Source organism: Ruditapes philippinarum, unplaced genomic scaffold (assembly GCF_026571515.1).
Source record: "Ruditapes philippinarum isolate M1 unplaced genomic scaffold, ASM2657151v2 ctg151_1_1_1_1, whole genome shotgun sequence".
Taxonomy (NCBI): Eukaryota; Metazoa; Mollusca; class Bivalvia; order Venerida; family Veneridae; genus Ruditapes; species Ruditapes philippinarum.
The window spans coordinates 219,455-230,776 of NW_026852309.1; the positions used below are offsets into that span (position 1 = coordinate 219,455).

The 11,322-nt window shown below is 32.0% G+C and overlaps 2 protein-coding genes across 2 annotated transcripts; one reads left to right on the forward strand and one right to left on the reverse strand.

The window, feature by feature from the left end:
• Positions 1–2,013, reverse strand: LOC132756180 (monocarboxylate transporter 9-like). Its single transcript, XM_060747186.1, has 3 exons — positions 1,294–2,013; positions 990–1,133; positions 1–789 (listed from the first exon to the last, which is right to left on the reverse strand). The coding sequence occupies exons 1-3, from the start codon at positions 1,499–1,501 to the stop codon at positions 557–559; spliced, it is 585 nt and encodes a 194-aa protein (XP_060603169.1). The 5' UTR covers positions 1,502–2,013; the 3' UTR covers positions 1–556.
• Positions 2,014–5,597: 3,584 nt separating this feature from the next.
• LOC132756188 (monocarboxylate transporter 9-like) lies at positions 5,598–10,242 on the forward strand. The gene is made up of 5 exons (XM_060747198.1): positions 5,598–5,903; positions 6,069–6,212; positions 6,420–7,217; positions 7,412–7,462; positions 9,451–10,242. Exons 1-5 carry the CDS (start codon positions 5,603–5,605, stop codon positions 9,573–9,575), a joined length of 1,419 nt encoding a protein of 472 aa, XP_060603181.1. The 5' UTR covers positions 5,598–5,602; the 3' UTR covers positions 9,576–10,242.
• Positions 10,243–11,322: the final 1,080 nt, after the last annotated feature.

An 11,322-nucleotide genomic window follows, 5' to 3' on the forward strand; every position in this document is an offset into this window, starting at 1 on the left:
AAATACCGGTCCTAGTATGGAACCAATTCCACAGAAGAATAACTCGACACCGATTGCTGCAGATACGTGCCTTATATCAACAAACGACATATTAACTGATGTTAAAAGTACAAAACAGCTGCCGGAAAAAAGTCCAAATACTACTGCATAGCCTATTTGTCCTACAAGTGTATTTGAATTGTGTGGATATACAATAGTAGCAATCGAAACGACAGCGAGAGAACCAGCGTACAACCATATGTCTATAGATTTATGAAGACTTGCGACGAATCCAGTTAATAGACGACCAATTACTGCAAATATTCCTATAATCGACAACATATATGATGCCTGAGCTTTTGAAAATCCTTTATACACGATATAGATAGGAAAATATAGATATATTAAATAAATTCCGACACCATTTAAAAGCATTCCTAAACACAAAAGATATATAGGTTTGTTATTTAAAGCTTTATTATATGGTTTGATGGCTTTGCGGAAGCGTGTTATGGCGTTTGCAGACAACGATGCATTGTTGAATCTTCGCATTTCTTGTGTATGTAGCTCTAGTTTACTAGGAAAATATGTGGTCCCAAAAAACTACAATATTCAATGAGATTGCAGCCTGTATGATAAAAAATCCTGTTGTTCCATAGTGTTCGGCTGCAAGTTGCATCAATGGAGCAACGGCAAACAGTCCTGCCCCCAATCCAGATAGCGCAAATCCCACAGCAGTATCACGTTTCGTTTTAAAATTGAATCCAATCACAACAATACTAGAGGTGTAACCAAGGCCTGCGCCACTTCCTAAAACAAAATCAAATAACCCTTTTAAAAGCTTACATATTTTTTTTTTTCATATGACAATTAAATCTTATTAACAAATCAATTCCAGTTCTTCCAGTTCGTTTGATACCGATTGTCTTCACAACACCTCAAAATGAATAGAATTGGTCACGTTTTTGAAAATGAATTAATCATTACAGGTATAAAAGAATTGATCATACCGGCGACAATGCCTAATGTGAAGATAGTAGTTTGAATATTAGGTGCAAACGCTGTTCCTAAATACCCAGCTGTAAAAACTAGTCCTGATAATACAACGGCTGTCCTACAACTGTATTTGTCTACCAAAAAGCTTGATAACGGACCTGTAATGGAATTGCATTTCATATCAATTAAATCAATACGAATTTAACGAATTTTAACGATTTATAAATGTTTTAAATTCAACAATAGATATTGTCTTTATAAATATTTTATGTGAAATGATGATGTGTGCACAATGAGAAAAAAGGCTTGACATAATACCTCCAAGAGCCGCAAATGCTGTATGCAATGAACCTGCCCAAGCTGTTAGTAAAACATTTTCACCGTATCTTTCAAGAAGCACCAAATTCATAATTCCAACACCAAGAATATTTGCACCTATCAAAAAGAATGTACAAAAACATGCCAACATTACAATCCAAGACCATCCTTTATCCAGCGTTTGGGTTATGCTAGTTGTTTTAGTCATACTTATATGACATAATTGTCTTTCCTTTTCAAGAGTCTAAAAAGCTTAATGTTAGGTAATAAGTGATGTTTATAGAGACAACTAAATTTATAAATCATAAATATGCTGAACAAAAGACGAAAATGAAATATACACTTACGTTTTAATATGGTTTATCCTGGACATTTCAATATCAGTTTCAAAAATTTGCCGATCAAATAAATATTCAGTTTCCTATTTTGCATAATAATACTGTATATATAGCTTTATGCACTTATGAATGTCATGGTATGCAGTCACTCATTTTACAAATGATAGGTCAAAGGTGAAAAGCAAACTCAAACTCTGATGTTTAAAGTACATTTTTATGGATTTCTTGTACAAGTAATGGATAAATTACATTAGTTTCGTGGGTTAAACTGTCATGTATAAAAAGGACAAAAGAAAGAAAGGGAGAAAGTTAATGTCTCTGAATGAAGAAAACGCGAAGGAAACGATATGAAAATTAATTGGTGTGCGGTTTTAAAAAGTTTATAGAAGGCATTAGTCCCTCTATCAAAGCAAGCACCTTTCAAAGTAAATAAGACTAAGTTATCTTAAGTAATGACCCCCCAAAAGGCTACAATCTGGCATAAAATATGAATGTGCTTTCAACGTAAATTAAAAAATTTATACAACATATCTATTTTACATTCTTTTAAACTTAAAATTTATTCGAAATGAAGTATTCAAACGTCGAAGAAAATATGACGCGTATAGAACGTTTCATTAATTTAATTTGAGACACACAGACATGTTTTAATTTCTAAATAATGTGGACATCGCAATCAAGTGTTAATGGACGATATGTATTCGGTGACATTAAATGTTCCTTATCATAGACGATTCTAGAACAGACAGATATTTGAAGTAGAACAACGATTCGCGATACACGACATCATATCCATGGGTGATATTTCTTGGTTTTCATTCTTGGAGCCATTAGCAATTTTGGAATAAATTGTGTGTGTTTCTCGGTTGTTGACAAGTGATAAAAATTCATTGAAAAAAATATTTAGTATGCGTTTCGCGGGGATCCAATGGTCGAAAGGAGATGGATGGCGTGTGATTCTTGCTACACATTATCGAGAGCCCGTGATAATTTTTAATAATGATAAGTCATAAACTAAGGATGGTTAATGAAAATGAACACAAGTCATCGCCACCACTTTAGAAAACAAAGGCTAGTCATCCTAGTAAAAGATTCGCGCTTAATATAATCCTAAAGTTATTGTTATCAACAAAATTACGTCTCTTTTATCAAACATACAACTTGAACGTTTATTTATAGGCCTCGTGGTTTAAAGTTGTATAAATAGTTGAAATGTTTAAAACAATTTAAAGAGTAATCTTCCGTCTTTCTTTTATATTTTTCATCACATTTCACGCCCTCTATGTGACACTATCCTCTCAGTCCAACACTGACTTAACCTGGTAAATAATATTCAATGTCATTATAGTACGTTGCTTTTAGTTAAACTTATCAATAAAAGTCGTCCCGACTTAGCCATTATTCTTTCTTTTAATCTGTTGTTTTTTCTCATTGATTTACTTGTATTTTAAAACCTTTTTTTTCTTTTCTCTTTCTTTTAATGTCCCTGGTCCTAAGTTTTGCTTTGTACTATTACCTATCGTTTGGGAATATAAATATATTTATCATACGTAACAGTACCACAACCCTTCTCAAATGTATTCAAAATAGGATTTTAACATTCACTTATTACGTAAGGACACCAGGCAATATATCAGATAAAAGAAAATAAAGAAAATCACCGACGATCTCATTATAATCTCAGTAGATCAGGGGATATGTACTTTGATATATTATTTAGTTGATTTCCCCTTTAGGCAACAGTGCCCAGAGTGTTTAAGTATAATTGACAGCTTACATGCCCAGCAGATAAAAAACGAAAAGCAGCATTATTTTTTTTAGAAAATAGAAAAACACAGAATCTCTTATAAAGACCAAAACGGTAAAAATGAAAATGTTGCAGGTTCGTTTGATTGACTCTGTTCATTGATAGTAGTGGTTATTGAAAGCTATCGTCATCATCCCTTTGCAATCGCTTCAACAGAAATAAACATTTGACATGAACTGGTAAAATTAAGTGAGCCTGCATATCACAGGTAATTTGTCAAAATAGAAATAAAATAAAAAAAAAAAAAAAAACATATCCTAAGGGTGATTAAAACAGTGAGGAATACTTGAACTACCCGATGAGAGAAAAAAAAAACAAAAAAAAAAAAAACAAAAAAAAAAAAAAAAAAAAACACAAAAAAACGCACGCCAAATAGGAAAGAAGAGTATCTGCATTTGGAGAATCCAGATGAGTCGCGTGCTCTACAATGACATGCCTAGGATAGCTTATCTTACCGTTGAGAATGAAGCTGTAATTTCATACGCTGTTGTAAAACATATTTGCAAATTTTCAAGAAAAATTGTTTTATTAGGGTAAAGAATTTAAAATATATTTGAATATGGTAGAATGTTAAAAATAAAATCTGACATATATGCCCTATTCACACATGGAAACTATATAAAAATATTCTATTCCATAATCTTGCAATTTTGAGATGTCCCCCCGTTGGCATGGTAACAGGAAATTGAGCATGCTGTTACAGAGGCTATGGTCCAGTCAACATTTGTGCCATGTTTCATCAGTTTTGAAGCATTTTTCAAAAAGTTTTTTCATAGCAGTTTAAAACTTTTAACGGAGGCTTTTCAATGAAAACGGCCATTTTCACAATATGAGGTAAAGGGTTAAGAAATGAAACTGTAATTTCATACACTGCTGTAAAAATATTAATATGTGTTATGACCTAAATTTTCGAGAAAAAATGTTTTATTAAGGTAAATAATTAAAAATATATTTGAATATGGTAGAATGTTCAAAAAAAAAAATATCTGACATATATTCACACATTTAAACTATATAAAATATATTCTATTGCATATCCTAAGGGTGATTATACAGTTTCAAGTGGGAATACTGGAACCATCCAACAATAAAAAAGCCGAAAAGATAGACCTAATTTACACAAGCCACAATATAATGTTCGTGATAAATGAATTTATAGTTCCGGCGGATTTTTACGAAAAAATTTTCCCCAAAAACACGGCTAAATTTGTTAGCGATTAAAATAAGAGAAATAATAACACTTTTAATTAATTTTTAAACACTTTATCTTTATTTAATAAATTACCAAAAGAAGGGTTTAATTGTTTATTAATATAGAAATTTCCAGTTATTAAAAGGAGTTAATTTTATTCAATTTTTGAGAAAATTTTAAATTAAAAAATTTAAAATTAAAGTTTCATTTTTAATTTCCTCTTTCAAACACTATAAATTTTTCGGTATTTAATAATTTTTCACCAAAATTAACCTTTTTAAACTTTCTTTAAAAAAAAACGGGGTTCCAAATTATATTTTTATAATAAATTAAAATTTAAAATTAAGTTGGGTTAATTAAATGAAAAATAAAAATTGGGAAAAAAAAGAATATCTGAATATAATTATAAAAGTTGTCTACGGGATATACGGGTAGAAATAGTCCATAATATTCTTTATGAGATAGATATTTTGCCCGAGGAGCTTATTATGCAAATTCGTTTTGACGTTTTGTTCATAAATAACGCGATTATAAAAAGCATGCTTAGTGACCTATGAAATATGATGAAATATTTTCAGCCGCATTATATCAATGGCAATGTTTTTAGGCATATAACTTTTTTTTCACTAAAATTATATTATTTTTCACTATTTTTCACTAGGTAATCATATATTACAGTTCAAATTTTTTGCTTCGCTTTTTGAAAAAAAAGAGGAACTATTTCATGACCCACACAGCGGCGTCTGTGTCGGCGTTTGTTAACCTTATAGGTTAAGTTTATATGTTTCATTGAAACATATTACTTGTATTCTTGTTGGGTACTTTCTGCCGCATCCATTTTGAAAAGTCAAGGTCACCAGGATCTGAAATAGCAAAAAATACAACTGGCTATTAAAACGAAGTATATTAACCTAAGATCTTTAAACTTTGAAAAAATAAAATACTATGTTGTTATCATTTTATAGACATTACATGAAAGGAGGCTTATTCAACATTTACAAGATGGAGGAGAAATCAATAAAGGCAGATAAAATATCAAAGAATAAGGAAGAAAACATCGAGAAGTCCTCAAGTAATACACAAGATTTCAGATCACTGGACAAAGGATGGTCTTGGGTAATAATGTTGACAAGTTTTGGTACACTTTGCCTGATTGGTGCGAATGTATATGGTGTGGGAATAATGCATGATGTTCTACTAGAAAGATACAACGAAAGTGTTTCACTTACAAGTTGGGCAGGTTCAATACACACAGCATTAACAAATCTTGCAGGTATGTCTTTATGTATGTTATATTCTTTTACGGCCATTTAAATACCGTTTCAGAAGAAACAGATAAACACTCTCGAATAATGTATTTAAAATATACAATCCTATCTTGGTATAAAACTAATTTATATAACAAAGTAGCATATATTAGAATATATATATATTACAGCGCCATTATCCAGCTTTGTCGCGGATAGATTCAGCTGCCGAACAGCCGTCATGTTATCAGGAATACTGTTTGCTGTTGGATATTTGGGAACAGCGTTTGCACCTAATGTTCAAACGGCTATCTTCACTTTGGGCATTGTTGCTGGTATGATTTTCTATTAATAAATATATCAAAATGATTTTTTTTTAAACAATTTGAAACTTTAAACTAGCCCAACTTACTACCCTTTCATCAAAACCGTAATTCTGCACGTGAAGACGTTTATATTTCATTCTTTAGGCATTTGAAACGATAATTTTGTGCACATTTTAGGAAGTTATACGTATAAATATGATTTTATTTACATTTTAGGAAGCGGTGCTGGTCTTGGCACTACAGCTAGTATGCTTGTGATTGGATATAATTTCAAAAGGAAACGTAACATTGCGTTAGGGTTTGTATGCTCCGGAATGGGTGCTGGCTTATTCGCACTTGCATCGTTGATGCATCTTGCACGTGAATATTATGGAAGTACAGGATTTTTTATTGTACAAGCGGCAATGTCATTAAACATTGTAGTCTTTGGAGCGACGTATTTTCCTAGTAAACTTGAGAAACATGCACAGGAAATGCGCATTTTTAACAATGTAGATGCATTGCCAAATGGAAACACAAACCTACGATTCATAGAAGTTTATAAGCAATATTTTAAAGCTTTGAACAACAAACCTATTTTTCTGTTAAGTTTTGGAATGTTTTTTTACTGTGTCGGAACTCATCTGATTTATTTACATCTTCCTGTTTATATCGTGCATAAAGGATTTTCAAAAACTCAGGCATCATATATGGTGTCGCTCAAAGGGATTTTTGCTGTCATTGGTCGTCTTTTAACTGGATTCGTCGCAAGTCTTCATAAATCTGTAGACATTTGGTTGTACTCTGGTTCGTTCCTTGTTCTTTCAGTGGCAACAATTGTATATCCACATATTTCAAATACACTAGCTGGAAATATAGGCTATGCAGTAGTTCTTGGACTTTTTTTTGGCAGCTGTTACGTTCTTATAACATCAGTTAATTTATCTTTCGTTGACATTAAACACGTATCTGCAGCACTCGCTTTCGAATTCTTTGTCGGAGGAATTGGTTCCTTGCTTGGACCCGAGTTTGCTGGTAAATGTACAAAAAGATATGTTTCATTTATATCTAAAATTTTAATAAGTCAAAATAGCTTCAAGTGTTTCATTCATTTAAGTAACTTTTAGTCTTTATTCGAAATAATTCCATTAACACGTACAACAGTATTATAAATCGCACGATATTTTAGAGATTAATTGGACATTAATGATGCTAAAATGTTTTGATAGGTTTACTGATAGACAGTGGTGGTACATACGAACAGGCGATGACTTTTGCCGGTAAGCTTTATTAATTTTATTCTATGCGGGTTTTGCTGTTGTTTATTATTATTGTTGTTTTTTTTAGCTCACCTGGGCACATAGTGCTCAATGAGAGGTTTTTGCGATCAAGATTTGTCCGGTGTCTATTGTCCGTCCGTGCGTCAGTGCGTGCAAACATTTTACCACATAAACCAGTCGGCGGACATCAATTGGTCTTTGAGCTTTATTCAGTCCATAATCTTAGTTTAAAAAGGAAATCATATAAATCGACTGGCTTTTTCGTGTAGCATTACCTCATGAAACTCAATAATAATTGTTCAAATTATAACCCTGGGGTTAAATTTTGCCCACTCCAGTGGTCATTGATTTTCATTATTTACAGATAGTAAAAATTCTGTCCTCTTAAACTGTAAGGCCTAGAGCTTAGATATTTTGTGTGTAACATCATCGTATAAAACTCTACAAAAATTGTTCAAACTTTAGCTCTGGGGTTAACATTGGCCTCGGTCCAGGGGGATGTCCTTTATATGTAAAAAAAATAATTAAAAATCATCTACTCTGAAAGGCTAGAGATGAGATATTTGGCATGAAAAATTGTGTTGTAGACCTCTACCAAGATTGTTCAAATTATAGTCCTGTGGTCAAAAGCGCTCCCGCCCCGATAGTTTTTTTTTCATTATTTACATACAGTAAACACTTTAAAAAAATCTTCTTTTCTGAAGATATCAGGCTTGCATCTTTGGTTTTGGTAATTTATATCGTCTATATCTCCTCTAACAAAGTTGTTGAAAATGTTTCTCTATTGTCAAATTTCACCCCACCTCGGGGGTGGGTCGTAGGTTTCCAAATATGAAAAACATTGTGTAGTAGAACGGCCTGTACCAAGATTATTCAAAGTATTGTCTAAAAGTGATCCCGGACGTATATTTTCATTATATACATAAAGGAATAACTTAAAAAGTCTTTTTTTCTGAAGATATTAGGCTTAGAGCTTTGATATTTGGTAAATGATATCATCTATATGTCCTCAAACAAATTTGTTCAAAATTTTTCTCTAGTGTCAAACTTTCCCCCACCCAGGGGGCATAGGTTTCCAAATATGAAAAAACGGTTACCTCAATAGGTTTAGCGTTGGACAATGAATCGGGCGATTCGGGTTCAATTCCCGGACGGCGCAGGACAATTTCGTTGTTATTGATCATGAAATTCTTTCTACGGTCATTCGCACTGTTCCACTGCTCTTGCATGTATAGGAGTAATCAGTTCCTAACGAAAGTGAAGGCAACCAGTACTAGTAAACTGCTTGGCAGCCTGTCCAGGAACGATGCGTTTGCTGGACTCTGCTTTGGTAAATTCGATGTGGCTTACTGCCGTGATCCGGAGAGAAAACTGCCACCACCACCATTAACATTAGCTCTTTTTTTGGTGCAGATATTAATGTTATGATATCAATCAGTTGAAACATTCACTTTATACTTCATAATGTAGTATCATCAAGCAAAATTCAGCGAACCATACATTTTCAAACTGTAAAATGTAAACATTTAAGTTACGGGTTAAACTGTAATGAAACTGCACTTGTACTTGCAGTGTCCTCCTAATGTTCTTGTGTTTAACTTGCTCAATAATTAGTATTTGAATAACAAGAAATTTGTTGTTTCTTGACTTTGTTTCTTATTGTTAGCATTTTTATTTAATTTGATAGAAAAAAGATAACACAAATCATGGACATTTAAACTTTAATCCATGTAATTAATATTGTAATTTCTTTAACCTCTTGTTTATTTTTTTGATGGGGATTTAGTTTCGTCGAAGTCAATATGGGCAATTTAGAAATTTAACAGAGGTAAAGTGTTAATACTTGAACGCATGTAAAATTAATTTAATACAAATCTGAGATGAAATCTTTGAAGATATCTATTCAATCACGAACACTTTGTTATGGTATCATAGCATTTTAGTACTTAAGATTATATAACCAACATGTGGATGTATTTTCTTTTCAGGCGGATGCCTTTTTATAGCTGCCTTTTCAAGCATCCTAACAAAGTGTTTTCATGTAGATTCTAAAACAGGGGAAAACAAAATAATATGGAAATTTACAAGAAGAAAAGAGATGAGAGAAACGTGAGATATTTTTAACAGTCGAGCAGAAGAAATCAATGAAAAACATCTTCTGTAATATGCTGCAAGTGAACAATTGAATAAATAAATGATTTTGTTTTTGATGCTTAAAGCAGATTTTAACGGTCATAAAAATTGTGTTCATTAAACTATACAGTCAAATGTTTTTCTAGTTTACAACTGAATTCAATTATATATGACCCACAATATTCCCGTTTCCTGATCTACATAATTCATGTATAAAATATGATTTTATGATTTTAAGTATTTGTGATACTTAGCTTAGAGACAAATTGGTACACAATAGACTGTGAGGGAGTCTTATTAAGTGAGCAAAGTGAATTAAATTAAAGTGCGTTAGACAGGGCCTCTCAATGGTTCGACTTCAAATATATAATTGTATAAATGTACCAGCTTTCAGATCTTTAGTAATTCACAAGCGTAGACAAAAACTTATAAGAACACGAAGTGTAATCATCACAGTAGATTGTATTATATGTCCAAAATTATGCACATCTCTGATCAGTAAATATAAAAGCTGTGAACAGTTATGTTAATTCTTAAAACAACGTTTGTCTTAAGATGTTCTAAACTTTCAAAATAAAAAATAAAAAAATGGTGAAAACAGGTCAATTTGGTCATGTAACTTACTCATAACCTTTTTTAAAAAAGAATTTACTTCTTATAAATACTCTTCTCGACATACTGTACATGTAAAAATTAAAAGTTATCTTTTATATTTTCAACACAAACTGGTCATTTTGATTATGGCATATCAATTATTTTTGTTTTCGAAATTGTAAAACTATTATTATTAATTGCACGCATTCAATAAATACGATGTTTTAAATGCCAGTTGTACTTTTTTTTCATTTTCCTTTCAAAAAATGTTTTGAATTGGTAAATTCTGTTTAAATAGTTAGTGTAAAATAATTTTCAATTGCCCACTACAGGTAAATAAACTGTATATTTTCCTTCAAAAACATGTTCAACTTTTAAAGCATTTAAAATTTTTTAATTTGTTAGACGCATTACAAATAAGACACAAAAACCATTAAAATATATATATACATAATTTCAGTACGTCATCAATTTTTATATTTTATATGTATACAGATATTGGGAATAAGATCGAAAGAGAACTTATATATCACTTTGTTTCCAGATATTTATACTTTCACAACAGCAGGTGTCAAGTGCTGTGTGGCAGCTGTAAAAAGTTGCCCGTACTTCACTTCAGTGTTGTTATATTTTTCTGGTCCTTCGGGATCATTGATGCCAGCACTATTAAGTGTGAGAATTGAGTACGCCTCAAGCCGGTGCTAGGGGGCGTGAGGGATGTTGCACGTATTCATTATCCCTCATGTACAGACTCAATCAAACCGAGTCTGCAGTTTCTCTTGGTAATTTTGTTGTGATTAATGCTTCCGAGGGGTCACTTTTTTCCAGATATTTAGATGATCTTGTGTCTCAATTTAGAGAAGAGAGTCCGAGGATCGATGGAGCACATTGGGGTCAATGTATGAAATGTGTATTTCTTATCTTTGGGTAGTGCAGACAAAAAAAGAAGTTAAATGATAGAGAAGTTCTTGTAAGAACTGTATTAATATTGAGAATTATGTAACTAATATTTTGTGTTCTGGTCTTGTAAAAGAGACGAAATGTTGGCTGGCGTATGACAATTTTTCATTGATATATGTCAGAAAGAAGCCCAAGAATTTGTCCTTAGGAAACTCCAGATGTAATTGTAACCC

What these genes read in the sequence shown, in the direction of transcription:
- LOC132756188 (XM_060747198.1), top strand. Translation starts at nt 5,603, where the DNA reads ATGAAAGGAGGCTTATTCAACATTTACAAGATGGAGGAGAAATCAATA. An exon ending in AGCATTAACAAATCTTGCAG is followed by an intron (nt 5,904 to 6,068) that starts GTATGTCTTTAT and finishes TATATATTACAG; the next exon opens with CGCCATTATCCAGCTTTGTC. An exon ending in CACTTTGGGCATTGTTGCTG is followed by an intron (nt 6,213 to 6,419) that starts GTATGATTTTCT and finishes TTTACATTTTAG; the next exon opens with GAAGCGGTGCTGGTCTTGGC.
- LOC132756180 (XM_060747186.1), bottom strand. Translation starts at nt 1,501, where the DNA reads ATGACTAAAACAACTAGCATAACCCAAACGCTGGATAAAGGATGGTCT. An exon ending in AGCATTTGCGGCTCTTGGAG is followed by an intron (nt 1,134 to 1,293) that starts GTATTATGTCAA and finishes ATTCCATTACAG; the next exon opens with GTCCGTTATCAAGCTTTTTG. An exon ending in CACATTAGGCATTGTCGCCG is followed by an intron (nt 790 to 989) that starts GTATGATCAATT and finishes ATTTTGTTTTAG; the next exon opens with GAAGTGGCGCAGGCCTTGGT.